Raw genomic sequence first — 27,395 nt, 5'->3', positions numbered from 1 at the left:
TTTACGAAAACCAAGGAAACAAAACTTGTAGATTTGATCTCCTTAGATGTACTTGAGGGGCACAAAGCTGTTCATTTAGGGGTCCTAGAGTATATATTCTTCCTCCCCTCTAGATCAATAAGGCAAAGATTCCTGTCTTGCTTGGCATCTTGGTTTTAGAAGAGATGATTCCAGCTTTGTAGAGGACATGATTACTTTCAATTTGAGTAGGTGGAATGTTTTATATGTTGAGGGTCCCTGAACTCAGAACCAGAATCCTGCCCCCTTACCACCACATTTAACTGGATATCTATTTGCTGTTGGGCAAAAACACTTTGCATTTAAGCCTTGGATTAAGTAGGTTAAAAGACAGACAAAATTTTGCCTTGTATTATTTAAACTGTAAGCACCTCATAAACATCCCTTATTGATGGACTTGAAATTCACCAACAGCCTAACATCAAATAGAACGGCCATTTTTTTTAACATCTTTATTGGAGTATAATTGCTTTACAATGGTGTGTTAGTTTCTGCTTTATAACAAAGTGAATCAGTTATACATATACATATATCCCCATATCTCTTCCCTCTTGTGACTCCCTCCCTCCTACCCTCCCTATCCCACCGCTCTAGGTGGTCACAAAGCACCAAGCTGAGCTCCCTGATCTCCCTGTGCTATGCGGCTGCTTCCCACTAGCTATCTATTTTACATTTGGTAGTGTATATATGTCCATGCCACTCTCTCACTTTGTCCCAGCTTACCCTTCCCCCTCCCCATATCCTCAAGTCCATTCTCTAGTAGGTCTGTGTCTTTGTTCCTGTCTTGCCCCTAGGTTCTTCATGACCTTTTTTTTTTTTTTCTTAGATTCCATATATATGTGTTAGCATATGGTATTTGTTTTTCTCTTTCTGACTTACTTCATTCTGTATGACATACTCTAGGTCCATCCACCTCATTACAAATAACTCAATTTTCTTTCTTTTTATGGCCGAGTAATATTCCATTGTGTGTGTGTGTGTGTGTGTGTGTGTGTGTGTGTATATATATATATATATATATATATATATATATGCCACATCTTCTTTATCTATTCATCTGTTGATGGGCGCTTAGGTTGCTTCCATGTCCTGGCTATTGTAAACAGAGCTGCAATGGACACTGTGGTACATGACTCTTTTTGAATTATGGTTTTCTCAGGGTATATGCCCAGTAGTGGGATTGCTGGGTCACGGGTTCAATCCCTGGTCCAGGAAGATCCCACATGCCGTGGAGCAACTAAGCCCGTGCACCACAACTACTGAGCCTGCGCCCTAGGGCCCCGTGAGCCACAACTACTGAGCCCGCGTGCCTAGAGCCCGTGCTCCGCAACAAGAGAAGCCACCGCAATGAGAAGCCCGCGCACCGCAACGAAGAGTAGCCCCCGCTCACTGCGACTAGAGAAAGCCCGCGTGCAGCAACAAAGACCCAACACAACCAAAAAAATAAAAATTAAATTAAATCTTAAAAAATAATAATAATGTCTCTTGATCCTTCAAGACCCAATTCTACCCCCATTTCTTCTAAGCAGCCTTTTCTGACCACCTTAATTGGAAAAGAGTCCTCCATTCTCTGTCCTGGGAGTGTTTACTGCCTTTACTGTGTGTGTTTCCTTCTTGCCACCTCTTCTGTGCCCTTCTAAGTAAATCAGGTTTCAGATAAAAGAGGAAGGAGCTCAGTCTTTGCTTTGTAACATCTCATTGTGAGTTCAAAACGCTATTGGGAGTTCTTTTTCACATCCACGATATAAGCATGTTGCTGACCCTTAAAGGGACCCTATTACAGCTTCTGAGAATTTATAAATTCATCTACTTACCAAACAGGTAAACACACTGCAGGTCTCAACAGATGATCTTACTTTTTTTCTAAAGAGTTCTTAGCCTAGCTTACTGATGGAATACTTCCCCCTATCCCAGCCCTAAAAATGTATAGGCTTGCTCTTATATTTAGATAAAAGTAGCATGTATCCTGATGCAAATTTTAATTATCAGCACGTGCTGTATAATATATTAACATGGTTAATAGTATATTAACATGGTTAATAGTATATTGACATGGTTAATAGTATATTAACACTACTCAAAAATTTGCATTTTAAAAAGAGTAAGTCTAAATGCACTTGGAAACTGAGATTATCTAATACTCTCCCTTATTCCAAGTCTAAACAACAAATTGAATAATTCTAGAGTAGCAACCAAATGATATCTGTTGCTTGTTTATCCAAGTTTCAAGTTTCTGTTTCAGATGATGTAATAAGTCACTTACTGATACCTACCTGATTGTAATCATTTTTCTTTCTCTATCAGGTAAGTAGCATTTTTTCATTTTTATAATATTAGAAGGATATTGGAATCGTTCCGAGTTGATAAAAAAGAGGGGCTGAGGAATTCTGGAACATACGTCACCACCCACTGGAAACATCCATGCATCCAGGGCGATACCGCACCTGATCAAAGAAGTCCGGTTACACGCTGGCCCAGATACAGGAATTTCTAATAATGCAAGGATTCAGAGACACACACCACAGCAGATCATTGTGGGTTATCTCACTGAGCTGAAGAGGTATTATACTTCACTGTGGGAAAGGGATATGATTAGCTTTATAAGGTAGCAAACTTGTAATTATACAATCATTTTCTTTAGGAGGCATTTAAGAATTGCAACCTTTAGAAAGACATAGTATTTAAAAATTTTTTATTCATTTTTTGTTATCTTTCAAGATAAATTTTAAAATATTATAAGTACTGTAATTCTTCAAAATTGGGGGGTATCTGAAAAAACACAGTACATGCCCCTGTTTCTAGTCCTTCTGGACACTGTTGTGTACTCATTATACCTCTTTCAGAGTAGCAGTTAGACCCATTCCTTTATATTCAGAGATGCTTCACCTGCAAGAGTGTCTGGGTGTTGAAGAAAAGCCTATGGAGTGTATCATTTGCAAATGAAATGTAATTAATTTTCTTTTTAAAAGTAAGTTATCCTATGTTTCTTAGCCTTTTGGACACTCTATTTTATGTGCTAAATGGAGGAAAGAAGAGAATCCCCTTATGTTGAAACAGATTTTAAGAAATGTGAGATGAAGTTCCACAAATGATCCTACCCTCTTTCTACGTGGTTGGTTCTACATGAGCTCATCAATCTGGGATAAAATGGTTCAAGAAAGAAAATATTTCTTCAAGTTAGAAGACTGGGGGCCTGACTTCCACCCACATAACTATGTAATTTTAGCCCACACTTCATCTTAAAGATGAAAAAAATTAATTAAAAAATGCCCTACCTATTGGGGAAGTCTAGAAAATAGTATAAGAGGACAATATTATTATTACAATCATTATGTCACAGATAATACGTATATATAAAGATAAACTTCGAAATGAAAATAATAAGCCCTAGAGCAGATAAATAATAATGTGGAAATATATTGAGAGATGGGAAGAGTTTTCAATAGCAAGAGAAGTAGATGGTTTCTGTTTAGGAAAATTCATATGGAGGACTTTATGGAGGCAAAAGAACAGACTTGTGAATTCCAAAGGATCGCTTCCTCACTAAGAATTTGATAAATTCTATCTCACATGTGTTATCACTCCCCCCGCTTCCAAAAACTGAGACTCATTCTCTTACCTGAATCTCTGGTCTTCACTAAGACTCTGAATAACTGTGGCTCCACCAAAAGAATGTCCAATAACCGCTATTTTATCCCTATCGATAGAGTCCTATGTGAAAAAGCATGATATGAATTTATCAGTATCTTGCAGGTTGTTCGGAGGATAGGCAGTGATTCTGTGAATCATAAACTTATGTTTTCACAGGCATGGTTAAGTACCTTGGTTTCTTAGAAACGAAATATACATACACATACATACATTCACGTGCACCCACACACCCACATACACATATTTAAACATATACACATATATGTACGTATACATACATGCTCACCTATATATACACAAAGACACACACGTAGTTGTTGAACATTTCTAAGAGTTCAGAGGTAAACTTCATGGCCTTCCTCTTCACCCACACTTGAAACATCAACATCATTGCTGATTTCTCCCCCTTCCCCCTCCATGTTTATTAGTTTGTTCATTCCCTGAGTATTGATTGAGCACCTGCTCTGTGCCAGGCACTATAGTTCATTTTCCATGAGCTCCCAGTCTATTAGGGAAGGAGCTACAGATACATGATGCAGATGCAGTAGGGTCGTACCAAGGAGCACATATGATAGACAGCTGGCCCAGTCCAGGGTGGGCAGTGAGGCCCAAGAAAGCTTCATGGCCGAGGTAATACCCGACTTGAGTTGACGATTAAGCAGGACTGAGTCAGGAAGACAGGGTGTCAGACCAAGGGGACAACACGTCCAAAGGTATGGAGACAGGAGAGTGGCTAGCCGAGGGACACAAACGCTTCATTGTGTCTGGAGGACATACCATCCTCTTAGTGCCCTCTCCTTCCCTACACTCCACCCCCCTACACACATGCTTGAGTCTTCATTCACGCGGTCCACTCTGATATCCTTCCACCCCACCCCAATATTCTGTCTAAAACTTTTCACCAGCATTTCAAGATCAAGCTCAAAAACATGCAGGAACTGCCCAAGAAATTACAATACTTCTACTGGTTGTATTAAGTTGAAACATACGAAATTGGCATTTTTGTAGATCAAAGCTGGCTGGTGGCAATTTCATATGTAGTTCAACCTAATGTGTTCCTCACTGTTGGAATACTTTGCAGGTACTTTTTTTTTTGCAGCCATTTACCATATTGTATCTTGTATTACAGCAGTAAAACAGACAAAAATGAGAGCAATAAAGAAGTCTAGGCCAGGGGAAAATGGCTTTTTTTTTAGCTCACCTTCATCTGTTCCACATCAAACTCTAAATCTAATAGATTCTTCTCTGGTCTCCCACGATCAATGTCCAGAATCAAATTGAGAGCTTGAGAACACTCCTTTGCTCGTTGCAGTACCTAAGATGATGATTAGAAGACGGAAATGGCAAAGTAAATAGTTGTAACACTTAAAGCTTGTGTAGAGGGGGCAGGTGGAAAAAATACGTGGTTGCTTATAAACCGGAAATGACTCTGAGATTAGTGATTAGAACACAACCTAGCATGATGACCCAGGCACCAGCTTTACAGGTAGTTATTGCTTGGTCCAAATCCTGACTCTGTTGCTTACCCACTGTGTGACCTCAGATGATTTACTTAACCTCTCTGAACTTCCATTTATTGTATAATAATGCCTCAGTGAAATGTGGGTGGGATTAAATGCAATAACATATATAAAAAGCACCCACTATAAAGCCTGGCACAGAGGTGGAAAGCAATGTGCTTTATTTCACTTGATTTTCCTCAAAGCCCCATGTGACAGATACTGTTAATATTCATTATTTCGTAACAGATAAAACATGGAAACAAAACAAAAAGAATAAGTAACTTGTCCAAGATCACTCCACTGCAAAGTGATGGTGCCAGGATTCAAACATAGAAAGTTGCGTTCTGAGGCCTGGACTCTTAATGCTATTCTATACCACCTCTGTGAAAAGTAGTCTTTAGTTCTAATGCAAAAGGATTCTGAATATTCACTGTCATCTCCTAGGATTTTTATGTTGGTCTTTGTTTTTACTGTGATCCATATATTTCATTAAGGGAATTTGATTACTCAGAGAATCCTCTGACAGATCTTTTGGGGATGGGAAGTAAGGACATCTAGGAGCATGGTCTGCCATATGTAAAATGAAACGAACAAATGTCATCATTTTGCCTATGCTTTTTGGTCACCATGCCACCTCTCTTCTTCCTGCAACATACCTGCTCGTTTCGTAGAGGAAACTCCTCCTCCCCTCGTTTTAGGGTTCTAAGATAAAGCCAGGTCTTGTTTCCTATTTCTGCAGCACACTGGTCCTTGAAATAGTAAGTCGCAGATGCAGAGCCATCTCTAAAATACAAACAGAATCAGTTACTTTACGCTTGTTCTTTCTCTCCTTCATCTCACCTGTGTTCCTCATCCCCATCCTTGACTCTTTCGGACTCCCTTTCTTGCATGCTACATTTTTTTAAATCTAAGAAGCTCCCAAGGGAGTTCTAAGAAAAAGACATGGTTGCCTGTAAACAACCCATTCCATTTTCACAATTCTGGGAGGCTGCGGTGTTGAAAACTCTCTCCTGGAATCAAATCCCAGTTCTGTCACTTGCTAGCTGTGTGGTTTGGGGCAAATTACTTACCCTTCCTCAGCTTCATTCTCTGCCTCCTTGAAACAGTGGTAATGATAACCGTCTTAAAGGATTGTTATGAAGATTAAATGAGATGGTCTGTGAGCACGGCACTCAATAAACATTCTAGAAATGTTAGCTATTTTTTTTATATACTTGACAATCTAACTCAGTCTCCTTTTTTTCTCATCATGTAGCCATAGTTGACGATTCTATCAGCACTTTTCATAAACCTTTATGAAAGGTAGAGCTCAACCACATACCAGGTGACGTACCTGTGTTCTATGGCAGCAACTATAAACCCGTGAGATGCCAGGTCAATACCAATAGCAGAATAAATTGTCCTTCAAAACAAAAAGAGGGAAGCATTCAACTACCAGTCATGATTACAAGGGGTCCACAAATAAACCTAGGAATATGGAGGTAATTATACCCCTGCAGTAGTGCCCTGGGGTAAAGCAGAGAGCTGTGGTTCTCAAAGGGGGCTGATTTTACCCCTCAGGGGATATTTGACAATGTCTGGAGGGGTTTTCATTATCATGAGCAGCGGGAGGGTGTTACTGGCATCTAGTGGATAGAGGGATGCTGCTAAAACCATCCTATGATGCACAGGACTCCATTCCACAAGAAATTATCCAGTCCAAAGCATCAGTGGTGCCAAGGTTGAGAAACACTGGTGCAGTGATTATAAATATTGCCTTTGAGAATTCTGGGTTTTTTAAACTTTTTATTTTATATTGGAGTATAGCTGATTAACAATGTTGTGAGAGTTTCAGGTGTACAGCAAGGTGGTTCAGTTATACATATTCATGTATCTATTCTTTTTCAAATACTTTTCCTATTTAGGCTGTTACATAATATTGAGCGGAGTCCCCTGTGCTATACAGTAGATCCTTGTTGGTTATCCATTTTATTTTTTTATTTATTTTTTTATTTTATTTTATTTTATTTTTGTACTTACAACATTGCTTTCAAGTGGGAATAGGGCATTTTCTGATTCAGTTAGAGCTCCTGTCAGTCCTACAGTCAAGGTTTAAGAGTTTTTATTTATTTATTTATTTATTTATTTATTTATTTATTTATTTATGGCTGTGTTGGGTCTTCGTTTCTGTGCGAGGGCTTTCTCTAGTTGCGGCAAGCGGGGGCCACTCTTCATCGCGGTGCGCGGGCCTCTCACTATCGCGGCCTCTCCCGTTGCGGAGCACAGGCTCCAGACGCGCAGGCTCAGTAGTTGTGGCTCACGGGCCCAGTTGCCCCGCGGCATGTGGGATCTTCCCAGACCAGGGCTCGAACCCGTGTCCCCTGCATTGGCAGGCGGATTCTCAACCACTGCGCCACCAGGGAAGCCCCGGTTATCCATTTTAAATAGAACAGTGTGTACATGTCAATCCCAAACTGAGAGTTCTGGGTTTTAATCTTGGGTCTGCCACTTACCAGCTATGACTTTAGGTAATTACATTACTGCATTTCTGTCCTCATCTGTAAAATGGGGATAGATAATAAAGCCTTTGCTTTAGAATAGTGATAAGGTTTTGATAAGATAATACATAGAGCAGGAAGGCAGTACAATGTGATGCTTAAGAGAACAGGACCTACACTCTGACCACTGCAGGTGATTGTATCCTGGTTCCCTCACTTATTAGCTGTCTACCTTGGATAAGTCACTTATCTTTTCTTTGCCTTAGTGCTTTATCTGTAGAAGGGTGATGTTATAAGATTACGGTACCTGGTCAGGTTACTGTAAGGATTAAGTAAGTTACACAGTTTCAGTGCTTATAACCATGTCTGCAACAGGGGAAATACGAACACACGTTAGCTGTTATGTAAATGACTGGATAGGGTGAGATGCTTAAAGAATCATGTGCTAATTAGCAACTACATTCAGAATCCCTTCCACATCTTTGCTCTGCACAATCTTTTCTCCTATCATGTATTCAATAGGAAATGGCCATAAGGAACAAAAAGGAGGTAGGCACCATGTCTTCTACTCCTGACAATGCAGGACCAACTCAGGAAGGGAAAATCATCTAGTACAGGGATCAGCAAAACCTTTTCTGTAAAAAGCCAGAGAGTAATTGCTTCCAGCTCTGCGGGCCATACACTATTTGTCACAACTACTCAACTCTGCTGTTGTAGCACAAAAGTGGCAGAGACGATGGGGAAAATGAATGAGTGTGGCTGAGTTGCAATAAAACCTTATTTACAGAAGCGGGCAGCAGGCTGGAGCCGGCCCTCAGATTCTGAGACGCCAACCACTGGTCTAGAAGGAATCAAATAACTAGCTGGACTACGGTAATTTCTTATTGCAGATGCTATGCGATTTCTTACTAGCTAAAAGCCACTCTTCTAAAAGTCTTATAATCCTCTGAGGTGGAAGACGGGGAGGCAGTTGAGAAGATGTAGGAAGAACGTGGAGGGCGTGTGGTGGCCATGAAAATGTGCCACTCGTCATGGCACAGAGATCACAGTTGACTAAAGACCCCTCCCAGCTCCTGCCCCTGTGGATCCGAGTGAAAGCTAGGCTTCCTGTGGGTTGGTCCCAGTGACTGGACATGGTGTGGGTTTAGCGCAGGTCCTTTCCTGTGAGGTGCAGAGATCCTCTGAGGGGCAGTTGTTGGTCAAGCACTCCCTCCATGGGCCTGGCCCAATCTTTCTTAGGATCATGCTGCAGTCGCGAGATGCTCCATATCCAGTCCTTCTGTCTCCCGTCTCCTTCCCAAGTGTCCAGCCTGCACCGTGATCTGAAAGCTCTCCCCATCTTTTCCGCTTCCGCTCCTTCCCTTCTATCCTTCGTGGGCATTTTGTCATACATGTCTTTCACCGCTAATCTAATCATGGTGGCTGTTTCTCGGAGGACCTGAACTAATACAATGAATGATGTTGAGAGTGTAAATACTATAATATAGAAGGACAGCAATCCAAAATGCGACAGCCTGTCTCCTCTGTTGTGAAGCTGGTCTCCATGGGCTGGAGGCAGGAAAAAACAGGGCTATAGGACCAATCAACAGATCCCAGCTAATTCCTGAGGAACGCCAAGTCCTCCAGGGCAGGGGACAGCCTGACACTCCAAAATCTGCTGTCCCTCTTCTGGGGGAAAACTGCATTCAGTCATTTGTCCCTAGAGGCTAAAGTCGTTCAACCTCTGAAACTTTACCTGAATGCTCCAAGACCATGAGAAAAAATAATTAGTGGATATTTTTCCCCAGTCCTCAGAGGGGAATTCCAGGCTGCAGGAGTTGTCATTGAACCTAGACAGCAGTGGGAGACTGTAATTAGTGTTTTTTCTGACTTGAGTGTTGCTAGTTAATTTAACATATCTCCTTAGTATAAAATTCTGACCCATGGAATTTATGTTTTTATGCATTAATAGTAAATTCATTAAAAAAGTCTCCTACTAGATACCACCAACCAAGGGCCTGAACTATGTGTTTTTCCTAGGACCACAGGATCATTAACTATCAGTTCTCACTGCCAGCTCTGAACTTGAGGTGAGACATTTTCCTACTTAGAGGTGTATTCGGGAAGGCTGTTCCTTATGATTAATCCCAGGTTTGGGCAAAACTTCAGAGGGAATGTTCTGAAACTAAACTACCAGTAAACCTCAGGAATATTACACTGAGATCCAGAATCTTCAGATCAGAGACTCTTCTCATTCTAACTTGATCAAAGTCAAGAGAAAGGTGGAGAGACCTTTGACTGCACGCTTAGATGTGGCTTTGGATAAAGCTCTGCCACTTACTAGCTACTGACCTTGGGCAAGTCAAGAGAACCCTCTGAGCTTCAGACTCCTATAAAATGAGGGAAATGATATCTATCTCATGGGGGTTTTGTCAGAGTCATATTTAAGTAGGAAAATGTAAAGCACACCTATCCAGTCACATCGTAAAGGGCTCAAAAAAATGGAAGATGTTGTCTCTTCTTCCTTCACTTCTCACTTGTCATCATTATCATCAATTATTGGTGTTTCACTTTCTCATCAATACAATGGAGATGTGGTCATGAAGACTGAATGTGATGATTGCTATGGAAGTGACTTATAAGTTATTCAGCATCATAAAGATGCATAGTGATAATATTTTCATCATTTCCCTTATAAAGTGATTCTTAAGAAAACTCCAACGAGATGTTTAAAATGAATGCCAAAAGTTGTAGGTAGTTTTGAGGGGGAAAATTGAAGACATGGTTAACACCAGCCCAACAGTAGTGTCTGGTCAAACAGATAAGGAAGGACAACTCAATATTAGTGAAATATAGACATATTAAGTGATGAATGCACATCGGATTGTCTTAGTGAGAGAGGCTGGCCGCTTGGGGGTCAGTGATGGGAATGAGAGTAGTTTCCTCATTTATGACATGTAAGAAATTAGCTTTCACTCCTTTGTTTAGGATCTGGAGGGTTATGGCGGCTTCTATTTTCTTTCTCTCTTTGCCCAACTGTAGAAAGCACTTTAGCGCACAGCATAGAACGTAGTAGTCACATCAGCCCAGCTGCTGTTCTCACCACATGACTGCCTCCAAGAATATGTAAGAAGCAAAAATCAGGCCAGCCATAGAGAGATGTTAGAGCCAGTCTGAAAGTCTGATACCATCACTCCCTCCACGCACCCCATCATATTCAGAATAGACAAAACGAGAACCCTTGATTCTCTGATAGTTACCTGGCCTTTTAAGAAATACTTTGTCATCTTAGGAGATGTCTGGACTGGAGACAATCCACTTTGGTCTTTAACTGCCTGAAACTCCTGCTATTTTCAAGCTTTTCTTATATTCTAGAGCCTAAAAGCAGAATCAACACAAATCTTACCAAAGAATAAGCTCAAAATTTTGCCCATAAGCCAGTGTGTTCCGAGAAATTTACTAAGACCAAAAAAATATTCTTTGTTTGGGATCCAAAGGGTGTCAGAGTGATCGTCATCTTGGGATGGATAATACAAACGCAAGAAGGTTCCCTGTAGAGGAAAGAAGTTAATGTACTTTTAGTCAAGTTGCTTCTGAAACATGTTCTAACAGCTATTTTGCATATTTAATTAGTGGGGAACCCAAATACTTCTATTGTGCACAAGAGGTCCAGAGAGCTTTTTAAGTTGCCGTGGTGATTGAATGCAGTCAAAAGGAAGAGAAACAGAACAACAGTATGCTTTTTGAGTGAAAAGAAAGTATGAGCAGCCTGGTTTTCAGCCATCAAAGAAGGGGAAACAAAGAGTTTATAGTTAATCCGATGAGAGCAACGAATTGGGGAATGAATTAAACAGCCAAAGGTTTCCCAGGAAACCATACAAATGGCAAAATGAGTCTTTCTCAGGTGAGGGCAAGGTCAGGTTTCAAAACCTTCTCATGGGCCATAGCCACAGTCAATATTAGAATATAAGGATAAGTGGTATTAATCAAATCATTACCTTATTCGTGTAATCGAACATCAAGTCTGTACAACCGACGGAATAAGATCCATTTCCTCTGGGGATTTTAGTTTGGCCAAACCTTGCAGCAGCCATCAGAGCTTGTAGTTTATTGACCCGCGCTGGAAAACAGGTCAATATTATTTCACTTGTCAGCCATTACACCCCAGACTTTATTACACAAAGAAACTCCAAGGGAATCAAGTGACTACCCATAGTTTCCTGCCTCCATTTCTCTACTAATTAGTAAAATACACAAATAATTATTGAGGGCCTGCTGTATGCGAAGTACTGTGTGGGGAAAAAGATGGCGGTCGACATAGCCCTTTTCCTAAGGTGCTGAGGATCAACACCTCCTAATCCTTTCAGCCTTGCCCTTACCTTCTACTCCTATCCGGAGCATATTAGCGACCACTTCCCAAATCTGCTTTTCCTAAACATGAGCTTTATCGACCTTTCAGATTTGGGCTCACGACTTCCCACTGGAAGCCTTCCTATTGGAACAGCAAAGCCTATGGTCCAGAATGAAACTAAATGACCATCTCCCAACTCCCCCTCTTCATCTTCCAACCACACAGCATGCAACTCCAGAATTCCCTAGCTTGGGGATCTCAAGCCAGAAACCTGGGAATCATGCTACTCTCCTAACTCTTTCTCCTCTATCCCCTACATCCAACCAAGTTCCAATCTCTAACATTTGTTTTTAGCTTAGGATTCTCTCTCCAATGTATCCTTACCCCACTAGCTCAACTGTCTCAGTTACACCTTCACTGTTCTTGACCGGACAGTCGCCATCTCTCCCAAGTGTCCTGTTCACCTTGGATCCTGACTCCTTCAACTGCATCTTTCACACAACTCCTGGAGTGATTTAAAGCATGAATCTCACCAGGCAATTCTTCAAATCCTTCAATGCTCTCCTATCATCACCAGGTATTTTTTCTTGAAGGGGGAATGTATTGGAATCTTTCTGGAAGGCAGTTTGTAGGTTATATTTAAATCTACACATGGCTTCCAGTGTGGGGTGGCTTTTCTTTCCAGTGTTCGGGGGTTGAAAGTCATAGAGGTTCACAGGTACACAAGTTAAATCTCAAGTTCCCGGGCACTGTAAGAAAGACCCTCCATGATCTGGAGGTCCACTGGCTCCTCCTCTTCTTCTGCTTTTTCCCTTGTTATCTCCCTCCCTGTGCTCCAGCACTGCTGAGTGACGCACTGGGCTGTTGCATGCGTCTACACCTTAGTAAATGCTGTTCCCTGTGCTTGAAATCCCCGTGGCAAACTCCTATTCAACCTTTAACATCTTGATCAAATGTCAGGTCTTCTCTGAAGCCTTCCCCGACCACCACCCCAGACTTAATCGTTTCATCCTCAGTATCAAATCAATTCCCTGTATATATTTTTATCTTTCTTCCTATCATATTAGATTAAAATTATGTGTCTGCACACTCTGTCTCCTAAGGCTATTTCGTAAGAGCTGCATCCATATCTTTGTATCCTCACATCTTTAACACAATGTCTAGCACATAATCGGTGCTCAAAAAATATCTGTGAAAATGAGCTAAACTAAGCTTTTCACCGTCACTGGGTCTCTTTTGTTTCTGCTAAATGCTTTATGGCACATATATATATATTTTTTAAATTAATTAATTATTTATTTTTTGGCTGCATCGGGTCTTTGTTGCTGTGCGCGGGCTCTCTCTTGTTGCGGTGAGTGGGGGCTACTCTTTGTTGTGGTGTGTGGGCTTCTCATTGCAGTGGCTTCTCTTGTTGCGGAGCACGGGCTTTAGGTGCACAGGCTTCAGTGGTTGTGGCACGCGGACTCAGTAGTTGTGGCGCACAGGCTTAGTTGCTCCGCGGCATGTGGGATCTTCCCGGACCAGGGCTCGAACCCGTGTCCCCTGCATTGGCAAGCGGACTCTTAACCACTGCGCCACCAGGGAAGGCCCATGGCCTCTATTCTTTTACCCACCCACTCTTGAAACATTTTCTCTCTCTGGTGCCAAAACCCTTCAACACACCTGCAGTTTCACCTGTTCCCCTTTCTAACCCCCAATCAAGTCCACATGTAATTTCAGGATGGTGAGTCCATATATCAGTGTATCTAGATTCAGCTTGCCTGCTCCTTTCCTTTTGTCGGACTGTGAGAGGTGATTGCTTTGCTGGACAGATTCCTTTGCGCTTCCTATCACAGTCTGCCTCTGCCACGTAGACACTTGGAACTATGTTAGGCATGGTGCCTGATATCATAGGGTATCTCTCAGAAGGGTTTGGGGTCATGAGAAGAAGCCCATTGACATCCTCCACGTTAGTGTGTGAAGCACCTGCCAGCGATGAGCCTGTCAACGCATGAGGCCTTGCTACTCAAAGTTGGTCCATGGACCAGCATCATTAGCATCATGAGGAAGCTTGGAGATGAGGCTCTTAGGCCTCACCCCAATTCTCCTGAATCTGAAAAGATGCGCCTATTAAAGTGTAAGGAAGCACTAGGCTAAGATACCAGACCACCTGGCCTGACACACGGTCAGCAATTCATGGTCAAATGGCAGGAGGTAGTTCCGAGGAAGGCAGTGGTCGAGATGAACGGACACTGGTGTTGGAGCCAGGTGATCCTATTTTGGATTCCAGCTGTATATCTTACGAGCTATGATGCTCTGCCCTAGGCAATTTTTTCCCCTCTCTGATCCTCATTTGTAAAGTGGAGATAAAATCACTTGGCCAACTCTCAGGACAGCTGTAAGGATAAAGTGATCATCTAAGTCAAGTAGCTTGCCCAGATCGCAGCCCAGAAGAGGCAGACAACTGATGTTATTTGCCCCTTCCCCTAGAGTTAGCTAACTCTGGTTACCCAAATTCAAACCTGCGGAGGAGTTTTAGCAGATCTCCACTAGATCATACCATTTTTCTCTGGGTAGTTTCAAAATCCAAGGTGTTTCCTCAGAAACATTTCTTTAAAAAGCTTTGCCTGTAAGGCTAACATTCTAGGGTCTATTTAGAATTACAAAAGGCTTTATGTCTCCTATTTAAGACTGTCTGCTGAGCGGTCCTTCATGCTGTAATAGGGAGATGTCAAGTCCAGAGGACGGTAGGGTAGGCCTTCTGTGACGAGCAGCCTGGGTTCTGCTGTGCTGCCACCCACAGGCAACCATGGCGTGGCTATAGGGACTCTGGCTCACACAGTTTGGTGAAGAGCCCCAGAGAACCCACAGCTACCTTGGAGGCACTACCTCTGGAATTGGGAGTTCAGTTCTAGAGCCATGGGCATGTTTCAAGTTGCACAAGTTTCCTCTTGTGAGATGTCAATTCTACCTAGGCTCTGGAAACTTTTTGCACTAACCTCGGAGTGCCTGGTCCTCTAAAACCTGCTCTACCAAAAAGCCTCACCCAGCGTTCAGGAGCCCAGGTCAAGGTGAGGCTACAGGGTTGCTTATTCCAGGACACCTGACCCCTGAAAAGGTCTCAGGAAACTTCGAGCTGACCCAGGTTTGAGTGTAGGCCTCCAGGGCCCTGTGGCTGGTGAGTGCCAGGGCGGCTGCAGAAAAGGTTCACCAAACAACAAGGTCCTACTGTAGAGCACAGGGAGCTATATTCAATATCTTGTGATAAATCATAATGGAAAAGAATATGAAAAAATATATATATATGTATAACTGAGTCACTTTGCTGTACAGCAGAAATTAAACACAACATTGCAAATAAACTATACATCAATAAAATAAACAAGAAAGAAAGAAAGAAAAGAAAGAAAGAAAAAGAAAGAAAGAAAAGGTTCACCAGCCCACAGCTAATCTGGTTATGGTCCTGGATTTCCCATTCTCTAACCAACTATCAGCACTCATCACGAAGGAAGAGGCAGGGAAGAGACTTGCCAGGTTGAATGGCCACTCTGTTGATGATATAGTTTCGTGATTCAGAACTTACAAATGTCACTTCCTATTTTTCTTCAACTCTATTTTAATAGGAGCATTAGAACCTATGGTATGCTATTAATCTTATTATACATTTTTGGTGATGTTCATTTATCAAATAGTCCTGATGTTCATTCCTGGGGTTGGAGATGGAATGTACACATGCTAGGAAAATGACATTCTCTTATATGGCTTTATGTCCTCCATTAGCAAGTGGGATATCTCTAGCCATGTTTACAAACTTTTTGGCTGCATGATCATATTTTCTATGTATTCATTTATTAAGAATGATACAAATAATCATCTATTATTTTCATCTTTTATTGAATAAACTATTTCTAATAATTTAAAAAATATTTATGCATTCATTTTTGAGTATTTCGAATGAATGGGACATTGGGCTCCAGGCTGGGATGACAAAGATGAATCAAGCAGTGTCCTCAAGTTTCTGACTGTCCAGTAACAGCTTTCCAGTGATTTTCAGACATGAGGGAATAGAGAACATGTTTTGAAATTCCCACTGTGTACCAATAAAAAGCGCATGATGTAAATGTCTCCTAGGTAAGAATTTGCTCGTCATGTAAGATGTTACCTGTTTTCAATCTACAGATAAGGTAATGGGAGAATTAATTTAACCTTGAGACTTAATTTCACCTCCTTGAGCTTGACTACAAACCCTCCGTCTTAGTCACCAGTGTATTACGCACACCTCAGTTTTCTGATAAGTATTGTTGCATGAATGGACCTGTGAGATATGATGCCATTTCCTATGCAAACATAGTTAGAAGATCTAGTCCCTTTTCTGCTGCTGCAATCATTTCCCCAACTATGAAGTAGGGCCAGATTTGTAAGGCACTGGTTAGGAAAGATCTTTGGTAAATGTCACAGTAAGGAGTCACCCATCAAGACTGCACAACTAGATCCAGGGCTACCATATCTCCCCAGGTGCATGGGTCTGTGGGTACAGACACTATGGCACCTTGCAGAGGCCACTGACGCTGCTCACCTGAGGAGACTAGATAGAGAAGTTCATGCATCCCAACCCTCTGGGATTAGCAGGAATTCACAGAGCTCCAGAAGGAATCTCTTTTCAATCAAGGTTATTCTAGGTGACAGTAGATGTCCCTGTCTAGAGATGGCTGTCCCATTCTGGCCACCACTCCCAGGCTTGACTAAGCCTCCCCCTCTTCTCCTTCCCTCCACCCTGCAAAGTAAGAAAGAGCAAGGGATGCACATTCATTCTCATCTGGGGCTCCGAGTGCCTACCGGTCCCTGCTTCTGCCTGTCATTAGATAGAAAAGATTGTCCCCCTCTGGATCCCAAACTCTAAATTGCCATCTTCTCACACACTCCACCGTCAACCAGGACTACACCTGTTGATCAAGACACCTGCCTCTTCTTCACCTTCGTGGGGGCAGGTTTGGGGTTGCCTCTGAAGGCACTGAAGGGGAAGTGTGTTACTGCACCGAGAGGGCATGGGTCAGGGCAATGAGGTATAGAAGGGGCGGTGTGGACCTTCTCTATGGTGACTGCGAGCTGAGTTTCCAGCTTGTCTGAAAAGGCCTCATCCTAGGCTGTCCTGCAGTCCTGATGTTGAAGAAGAAGGCACTTCTCTAGTTTCATTAAGAAGAGGAAAGAGGGGCTTCCCTGGTGGCGCAGTGGTTGAGAATCCGCCTGCCAATGCAGGGGACACGGGTTCGAGCCCTGGTCTGGGAAGATCCCACATGCCGCGGAGCAACTAGGCCCGTGAGCCACAACTACTGAGCCTGCGCGTCTGGAGCCTGTGCTCCGCAACAAGAGAGGCCACAACAGTGAAAAGGCCCGCGCACCGCGATGAAGAGTGGCCCCCGCTTGCCACAACTAGAGAAAGCCCTCGCATAGAAACAAAGACCCAAAACAGCCAAATAAATAAATAAATAAATAAATAAAGTCAGGAGCTCTTTAAAAAAAAAAAAGAAGAAGAGGAAAGAGTGAGGCCCTTCCCCGTCCCCCAGGAGAACTGAGGATCTCATCTTCATCAGAATCTTCTTATAAGTCCACACATGCAACTTCCCTGGGACCACTTCGAGTCTGGCAACAGGTCAGTAGCTCAAGCCCTTGAGCAAATATACCTCTTACCTGATGATTCAATATGGGAAACAGGATTTAGGTCTTGCCAGTAAAAAGGATGAACCAGCGTGAGGCAGATGCAGAGGCAGAAAAGCGCGTGCAGTTTGGGTGGCAACATCTTGGAAGCTGAGCAGCCGTTTCAGCTTAACCTTCTTCAAGGCAGATGATTAAAAGGAAAAAAAAAGACATGCAATAAAGAGGACTTAAACAGGCTAACCTATCAGTGAGATTAAGGGACTAGTAACATGATTCCGTGTGTTATAAAGGGAGAAGACATTTGGAAAAAAACAGCACATGCATTTTCTAGAATGGGTTTTTGGTAGGCACTAGGGTGTCAGAGTTCTTGGTCATGCTGGATTGCAGAGCCCCGAAATAACACTTTTAGTTTATAATATGAGGTTTTCGGCCATAGTTCCCTAACTTTGTAGCAGTCTAGTTTGGTTAGAAAGAAGAGCATCAAACTATAATAATCTTATCACATATCATAATCATAATAATATCCAAGGGCATGTCTAGCACATAGTAAACCCTCAATATGTTTTGGCTAATGTTCCCATCATATTTGTAAAATAATCATGTTGCAGCAGCTCGGTTTGTTTTTGGTGCTGATGATGTTATATTTTGGGGGATCTCTATAACCCTGCTACAACTGAGAGCCTCCCAAAGGCAGGGGGCAGATCTTACTTGCTGTCCCAAAGTGCCTAACAGGGGTCCTGGCATGCAGCTTGTGTGGGATAAATGTCGGTAGAACTGATGAATAAAACCGGACTTGTGGTAATAATAAATTATATTACAGGGAGGCTCTTTGCTAACATCTTAACAGCAAAAACTATCTTGTATTTGTGAATCACTTTTCCCCTTGAAAATTTCTCCCCTCAACTTTTTGGGGTGATGGAAATGGTCTAAGCCATCACCACCTCTCTCTTGAATTTTGCAATAACCTCTAAAGTTTGTTTATAAAACTTCATACAATATATTCAACTTCCATTTTTAATTTGAAAATATATTGTAAATATCTTTTCATATGAGTACATAGCACTACAATTTGTCTTTTTATTTAAAAACGGCACCTAGGAGTTGTTAAAAAAAGTTTGTTCACTAAATAGATGATAATATTGCTAACATTTGAACACTTACTAAGTGCCAAGCATTTTTCAGTTTCTGGCACATGGCCCCTTACTCAATCATCACCAAAACAATCTGTCAGGGAAGTTTAATTATCCCCATTCTATTGATGAGGAAACTGAGGCCAGAAAAGTTTAACTGACTTGTTCTAATCACACAGCTAGCAAGTGCTGGAGGTAGGGCTTAAGCCCAGATTGCCTGAGTGCCTGCTTTCACCCACCACACGGCATCTTGATATAATGTCAAATTCTGTTCACTCTAAAACCAAAATCTTCTAAAGTTAATGAACAGAACAGTTACTTTAATGATGCTAAACTGGTCAGAGCTGGATTGAGAGATGACTTAACAAAGAATTAGAAATTGTTCTCCAAAGAGATGAGAATCCGTCTCATTGTTCTTGCCTTGATTTATATTGGAGCAACATGCCAAAGACCCTTGGAAACTTCAGAGTACTGTGTATGAATCCCGAGACGTAGCTAAGTTTCCCAAATAAGCAACAGAAGAAGTTGCACTGAGGCCAGGCTGGATCCTCACAAGCCTTCACTGCTACCCCTCTGTTACAATGTCACAACTTGGTTTTTCATCAAATAACATCATCCACAGAAAGTATTTACCACTCCTGGTGCTTACAGCCCAGGCTGAATAAGGGGAGTGTCGTTCAGCCCATTTGGAAGATCACGAGGGATGAAGAGGTGAAAAAGAGAAAGTGAAACACATAAGGAATCAACAGTGATTTTTAGGAACCCTGCACTAACCCCAAGAAGGCTCACTTGCCCGTAGCAACTTGGGTATTCATCACATCCCTGTTGATAACCTCAGGAAGAATTAGAGACAGCCAACGGCTAGCAGGGCTTCCCCAAGTCCTCCAAGCAGGACTGGGGTACTCTGCCCTCGCCATGATTCCTACCAGACCAGTGCCAGGGCCATCACCTTTTGTCCTTATAGTGGAACCGGCAGAGTTAAGGCCAGGTGAAATGGCCCGCGCCAGTTCCCTGCCTGACCTCAGGCAGGCTGCAAGGCTCTTGCGGAACCTTTGAACACGCTGACTCCTGAGCCCCATCGCAGACTTTCTGACGCAGAATCTTCAGAAGGCAGGTCCAGGCATCTATATGTTAGCCCCCTATGGGCTCTGGTATAGCCAGTACCAGGAGGCAGTGTTTGGAAATGTCTGCAATGGAACAGTAAGAGTACTGTTTGCTGAGTTTTTTTCATCACCCTATATATGTGCTATCTGACCTCATTCCCAGAGTAATAATTCTCCAAATAATTTAATGACTGGCTGCCTCATTCATTCATTTGTTCACGAATCCATTTACTCAATTTTAAGAGTGACTATGTGTCAGTCACTATGTTTGGGATTAAAAGATTTCAAAAATAGATGTGATTTTTGTCTTTAAAATCCCTAGCAGGGAAAGCGATTGTCGAACAGTCATAATGAGTACTATAAGAGATTATTCACAAGATGTAGTGGGAATAAATGTCTAGCAGGCATAAAAGAAAAGAAGCACATTTTAGCATCTCCATTCGTCCTTCCGGGGACGAAGATCACTGACACACAGTAAGGCTAGGTAACCTGCCTGGCGTCACAGAGTGAGCGTTTGGCATGGGCGGTACTAGATGGCGGTCTTCTTCCTTTACTCCTGTGGATTGAATGACAGAAGGACCCACACATGATCCCTCTTCTCTGGCCGCCTTCCCAGTGCCTTAGATGCCTTGTCTTTCCCTGTTCCTCTGATGTGGGATGGAATGATATACCGAGATGTCCCCAGCTGACTGCACGAAGCAGTGGCCAACTAATACCAAAGTTTCCCTGCAGCCAGGAAGGGAGGTGTCCTCTGAGCCTGGCTCCTCCAGGGCACAAAGGGAGCCGGAGGCACTTCCCAGCTCAGCTAGCAGAAGCTCACCTGTCGGGGCACAGTCAGGCGGCGGTGGCACCGGCAGCATAGAAGGCTGCGTCCTCTTTGCTTGGTACATTCCATGCATGCCTGCATCTGGGTACTATCAACCCTCTACTGCAAGGTTGTTGTACAATGTGCAGAATTGCTTCCCCCGGTAGCCTGTGAGCTCCTCCAGATCAGAGATTGGTCACATTAGTCTTTTTATTATTGCTGCTTAACAAAGAGCCCGGCATATAGCAAGCACTCGTAAATGTTTCTTGAAGGAGGATGAAGGATCCTGCCTTCTTTTTGGTTTGGGCCACCAGGTGGCCCAGAAACCCATGCGCGGACCCTCCGCCACTAGGTTCTCAGTACACAGAGTGGGCGGGGTTTGACCTCTTGGGCTTTAGTGCCTACATCCCAACTGCCTGGGTCTGAATCCCAGCCTCGGTGTGACCTACAAACTATGGAAACCTTCTGTGCCTCATTTTCTTACCTGTAAAATGGGTCTGAGGATGATAATAATATTACTTCAGGTTAAATGAGAAATATATGTCCAACAGCATATTTGCACGTGGCTAAATGCAAACATTAGCATATTCATTTTGCATCCCTGGCATCATGCATTGCCCGTCGTAGGTAAGTAGTCGCTCAATAATGCTAACTAAATAAAAGCTAAGGTGTCAATCAGGTCCTTGACATAGGAACAGAAGGACTTTTCCTCTGTGGACTGAAGTGACTCCGAGGGCACCATCTCCTCTGTTCCTCGGTAGTTCTGCTGAACAGATCTTCGGGCTTCATAAGGACTCGCCTTTCCCCTGGGCACTATAATTAGCATTTCTCCTACATTTCTTAAGGAACTTTGTGTTAGCTGCCCTCCTTCCCCTCTTCGGATGATTAGTGATCTGGTAATACCTAGGGCATCCCTGTGGTTTACCATCATGGCCTCTCTCAAGGTGACAGCTCCCTAACATAACAAGCTGCTAATAAGTACTGGGGTGTTTCGGAGCCTTTCCTCATTAACTTCTAAATAACAGCACTTTCTCCTGGAGGCATCTTCTCAAAGCCCCCCAAAAGTTACTCTAAAGGAAAGACTCATATGCTAATGGGGAGAAATGTTTTGGAGAAAAGAGGAGTTTTAATGTCCTCCAAATCAGATCCCCTGGGCAGTAACCCACTCTGGCTACCCCCGCACCTTCTGGCTGCCAAGCTTCAAACAAGAGAAAGTGAGCCTGCATTTTATCATCAGTTAGGGCTTGGATGATTCAGAGTATGGTTTTCAGTGTAAGATCTGTGTTTGGGGCAGGAGATGGTTAATAAACAATACTTAAGGGTGGGGTGGGGTGAAATCTCAGAGCAAACAGTTCTTTTCTTGGAATGCTACCTCTTCTCAGAATTGAAAATAAAAATGGGATAACTGTTCTTTTCTGAAACAAATTTTTCTCGAACTGTGGGGAAGCAGAAGCCAGTCCTTTCTCAGGAGGTGTAACAGTGAAACAGGCAGTTCTGGATGAGAAGTCCGTTTGAGACTGAATCACTGATGCTACGGCAGAAGTCTAGCTAAGTAATAAAAAAGAAGATTTTGATATTCATTTTGTATCAGTTTTATATTTTCTAAAAAGCTGAATGAGAACTCCTTGGACCAGTAAGGGGACTTGATGAAGCATGGCTTCTGGAAGAATCAACAAACACTCTTGATTAACGTGTCCCAGGCATCTGAGAAGAGACTCGGGGTTGGTTTTCCTGCATCTGCACTTGTTGATTTTGGTTTTGATTGGCTTTAATATTAGGCAGAAACTCTTAAATATAGAGAAATATTTCAACTGCCACTCAGACCTTCTGTATCCAAATCTTGATCACTGGTTTGGTTTAGAAAATAAAGAAGGTGATATGAGGCATAAATAATTATCTTTTATTGAGCATCTACTGTGTGCCAGCACTGTCTAGCTGGGTACTTTATGTAACCTCTAGTCCTCACAGGAAGAATAGAGTTAGGCTGGTGTTATTACCTCCATTTTACAGTTAAAACACTGAGGCTTGCATTTGCAGCAACATGGATGGACCTAGAGATTATCATACTAAGCAAAGTAAATCAAGAGAAAGACAAAAACCATATGATATCACTTATATGTGGGATCTAAAATATGACACAAATGAACTTATCTATGAAACAGAAACAGACTCACAGACATAGAGAACAGACTTGTGGTTACCAAGGGGGGTGGGAGAGGGAAGGATTGGAAGTTTGGGTTTAGTAGATGCAAACTATTATATACAGGATGGATAAACAACAGGGTCCTACTGTATAGTACAGGGAACTATATTCAGTATCCTGTGATAAACCATAATGGAAAAGAATATGAGAAAGAACATATAACTGAATCACTTTGATGTACATCAGGAATTAACACAACATTGTAAATCAACTGTATTTCAATAAAATTAAAAAAATAAAAAGCAAACAAACAAAAACACACTGAGGCTTGCAGATTGGGTGACTCAATATTGACTGGTAGGTTTCAGTGGTTTGACTACCAAGCCCCGCCCTCTGAGGCACGTAAGGAAAAACCATCAGTACAGTAGGCTCTGCTTTTTACTTAAATATGTACATTTATACACCAATAGAAAAAAAAATCTAGATGAATATAAAGCCAGCATATCCTCAGTGGTTACATTTAAGGGGTAGGATTATAGGTGATTTTAGTATTCTTTTTCTAATTTGTCAAGAGTGAACATGCATCACTTGAATAGGAAAAAAAGAAAAGAAAAGAAACAAAACCATAGCTCTTTCCTGGGGTGACTAAATCTAAAAGGATGGCTTCATGTCAGAAAGGAGCTACATCCTTAGATATTTTAGGTCCAATTCAGGGACAATGTTGGATCTGAGACTTTGCTTTAGAGCACTAATTTTAGGAGAAAGGTATGCTTAGTTTCAGTTTAAAAGTTTGGGGTGTGTTTTCTTCCTGAAAGAATCAGTGGTTTGTGGTTATTAAATTTCAGATTAGTACCCATGAGCCAGGCACTGTGCTAGGCAATTAAGGGAGTCCCAGTGTCTGTGTGTGTGTGTGTGTGTGTGTGTGTGTGTGTGTGTTGTGTGTGTGTATGGGGTGGGGGTGAGGTGCAGAATGACAAACAAAAGAGAAAAACATGCTTCAAAGAGTGCCCAGTTTTGTGGTCTAGCTGAAGACAGACATAAACTACTCTAGTTCAGGTCAAACTAGGAGACACTAACTAGTCCAATCCCGGTGTTTTACATACAAAGAAACTGAGGCCCAGAGAGGGGAAGCAACTTGCCTGGAGCCACACAGTAAACTAGTGGCCTCGTTGGGACCAGAAGACCTTGTGCCCCGATCACCAGGCAATCAGGTTTGCAGTGAGGCCTGCCCTATAGGTGAGGAGCATCTGCGCTCCTGTGAAGAATGTGGATCCTGGACAGGGGATCTAGGGGCTTCCCAGGGCAATGGGAAGGGCCTGAGTTTACAATCAGAAGGATCCACTCTAGCTGGTCATTGCATGTCTGGAACCTAAATCTCCTAATCAATGAAAAGGAATGTAAAGTCCCTATCTTGTAGGGTTGATGAGGTGAGAAAATGCCAGCACAGAGCCCAACCATCAACCCTCAATGAGTTCCCCTTTCCCTTCTTCCCCAGGAACCACATTAGCTCCATTTGAAGCCAAGTAGATTAGATTCTCAAGACTACATCCTGAGAAAGGAAAGAGCCCAGAGATCTGAAAGCCGGTGACTGTGTCCTCCTGCATTGCCAAGGCAGGGCCAGTGGTGCAGGCTCTAACTCCATGGGGTTTCTCATCCTTGGCACCATTGACACTTGGGACCTGGTGATTCCTGGTTGTGACGGCTGTTCTGTGCATCATAGGATGTTTAGCAGCTTCTCTGGCTTCTACTCACCAGATGCCAGTAGCAGCATCCTCTCCCCCAACTTGTGACAAGCAAAAATATCTCCAGACATTGTCAAGTGTCCTCTGGGGAGGGGGGAACTGCCCCCAGTTGAGAACCACTGGGCTACATAAAGGGCAAGCAGGCACAGGCAAGGGTCTGTCTTACCTAGGAGATGGGACAAAACCACGCCCTCAGAAAGAATCAGGGTTGAAAATTATCTACTTTAAGGCAAATAACTGTAACTCTGAGCCTTCTTGCTAAGCAGGCAGGTGTATCTAACAGTATACGTAGTCTTTGTTTGTTCGGTTTACAAAGATATGTGAATTCTTCATCAATGCATTCAGTGTGTTATATGTATGCATCACCGCATTTGCCTTTCATCTTATTCTCCAGTTCATCTAGTTGGGGGTCTTCCCATGATGCCTTTGCTGGTTTCTGGAGCCTGAAGCCCCACCCTTCCCCCCAATGCCTACAGGACTGTGTGTTCCTCTCTGATGGTGCTGACTTTTCCCGCAGTGTATATCGCCACAGCAGCCTATCCACCAGACCATCCATTCACCCTTCCACCCATTCAAACACCTACTAAGCACCATGTGCCGAGTACTAAGTGCTGAAGGTATGGCTGGCTTCTACCATAAGCATACAAAACCCCATGTAGGGGTTCTTTTCCATTTTTCCCCCAATAGAATGAAGCTTCTTCTGCTAAAGGTCCAGTACTCTTCGTCTTTTAAAATTTCTCATAGTTCTATGTACATGAGGAGGGGGGTCCTTAACAAGACATTCCTCTGGTTTCTGATTAATTTCTCTAGCTTTATTTCTTAAGTAAGCTTTTTTTTTTAAATGCGATTTTATTATAAGCAGCCACCCATCTTCTACAGAAGAATTACACATTTTAGGTAAATATAACCAAACATTTCCCATGTTGCTAGAAGGAAAACAGAGCTTCTTGCTTTTCTGAAAAAAGAACTACTATAATTGGCTGCAAGTCACTGGTGTGCTGGGACACTGGCTTCTTTTACCTTCTGATGGTCATTAAGATCTCTGGGAGGATGGCCATGAGGCTCTCAAATCCGGACACAGAGGAATAATTCATAAGAAGTCTTTTATTTCTCCAAGTTCTCTTTCTGCAGAAAAGTGCCTTTTTCTCAACCATGGGGTACAACTTAGTTAGAAATGTATTTACATTGAAGAACTAGGACCCTGAAAAGTCTAATATTGACTTTGGACATTTAGAACAGAGAATCCAAGGTGACAACACTAAAACCCTTGACACAGCAGTCTTCATAATCATAACGTATGAAAATCCATTACCACCACCACCAGCCAATACAATCTTTTCTTGGAGAACGATGTAACCGGACAGACAGAGCAATAACTAGTAAACAAAAAGCCGGGAACACAGGTCTTGCCTATTCTTTAACACTGCCAAATTTACCAAAGCAAAGCTAGCAATTCTAGTGGGGGTATAAATAAGTACCTGATTTTTGGATGGCAATTTGGCAAGACTTCAATTGTCCATATCCTTTGAACTTTTCACTACATTTCTGAGATCAGCACACACACACACAAATCTTATACATGGGAAGTAAAATCCTAAAAATGTAATGCCCTACAGCATTTATTCCAACTCCAGAATAGCCAACACACATATACAACACACAAGAAAACCCTACAGATGTCAAACAATAAGAGAATATCATCGATGGGATTATATTCAGTTATTAACATGATATTTACAAAATACTTCTTTATGATTTAGGAAACTGTTTACAATGTAATTTTAATTAAAAAAAGAATATAAAATTGCCAGGTAAAAATTCATACTGAAAAGACTATTAAGTAATATTAAGTAATAAGGGTGATGGAATTATGGGTGTTTTTTCCCCCATAATTCTTCACAATTTTTACAATAAAATGTATTGCTTTACTAATAAGAAATAATTTAAAGAGGATATTTAAGAAGAGTTTGTATGACCATGAAAAGTGTTTACGTTTAATATTAAGCAAAATGGTATATAGAGAATTAAGAGAATTATCTGTGATCCCAGATGGGTAAAAGAAAAGAGGAACCAGGAGGAGGGGGAGGAGGAGGGAGAGGAAGGGGAGGTGGAGGAGGAGAACGAGGGGGTCGGGGGGAGAAGAGAACAACAAGAACAAGGAGAAACAAAATAAAAAGAAATACAAGTGTTTACAAAGTTTATCTCCTTTAGAGAGCTTTGTATAGTTAGAAACTAAAGGTAATTTTTTATCCTTCTTTCTACTTTTCTTTTCCAATATTTTAAATCAATGAGAATGCTTATTGCAAAAAATCAACAATTTTTAAAATAGTAAAGCCTGAAAATCATTTTCTTCAATTCTGGCTCCTGGACCACTAAATAAAATATCATCCTGGTAGATCAAGATCTTTAATTGAGAGCTCAGAGAACACATTCTATTTAAATCCATTTGAAAGTGGGTATCATCTTTGCCTTTCTTCTGTGGATTTCCTGTCTGCTGCTGAAACCACCATTTCCTACTTGTTCTTTTACATCCCAGCTGAGATCTCCATATACCACCATGACCTCTGCTAATCCTATTTTCCCGTATGTCACTGTTAAATTCTCATCAGGCATTATTTCCCTTTTTGAAACAAAAGGCAAACCAAAACAACACGTGAGGGACTTCCCTGGTGGTCCAGTGGTTAAGACTTAGCTTTCTGATGCAGGGGGTGAGGGTTCAATCCCTGGTAGGGGAGCTAAGATCCCACATGCCTTGGGGCCAAAAACCAAAACCAAAACAAAACATAAAACAGAAGCAATATTGTAACAAACTCAATAAAGACTTTAAAAATGGTCCACATCAAAAAAACCCAAAACAGGA

General features: G+C 42.1%; 1 protein-coding gene across 3 annotated transcripts in view; it reads right to left on the bottom strand.

Annotated features, from left to right (window-relative positions):
• The window catches only part of PLA2G7 (phospholipase A2 group VII), a 43,370-nt gene that overhangs the window by 1,191 nt on the left and 14,784 nt on the right, over positions 1-27,395 (bottom strand). Inside the window, exons 2-10 of one of the 3 annotated variants that reach the window (XM_082414648.1) lie at positions 17,646-17,788; positions 11,626-11,747; positions 11,034-11,178; positions 9,384-9,477; positions 6,505-6,573; positions 5,828-5,954; positions 4,871-4,984; positions 3,638-3,729; positions 2,292-2,462 (exon numbers count right to left, since the gene is read on the bottom strand). In XM_082414648.1, the coding sequence (XP_082270774.1) occupies positions 2,292-2,462; positions 3,638-3,729; positions 4,871-4,984; positions 5,828-5,954; positions 6,505-6,573; positions 9,384-9,477; positions 11,034-11,178; positions 11,626-11,747; positions 17,646-17,754 (1,043 nt within the window). In that variant the 5' untranslated portion in view covers positions 17,755-17,788. The remainder of the gene's footprint in view (positions 1-2,291; positions 2,463-3,637; positions 3,730-4,870; positions 4,985-5,827; positions 5,955-6,504; positions 6,574-9,383; positions 9,478-11,033; positions 11,179-11,625; positions 11,748-17,645; positions 17,789-27,395) is intronic. The other 2 variants (XM_082414650.1, XM_082414649.1) reach the window with 2 other exon arrangements.

This window comes from Balaenoptera physalus, assembly GCF_965194825.1.
Source record: "Balaenoptera physalus genome assembly, chromosome: 11".
Lineage (NCBI taxonomy): Eukaryota > Metazoa > Chordata > Mammalia > Artiodactyla > Balaenopteridae > Balaenoptera > Balaenoptera physalus.
Note: the sequence above shows the minus strand (reverse complement) of the source record. Positions and strands in the feature narration are given on the sequence as shown.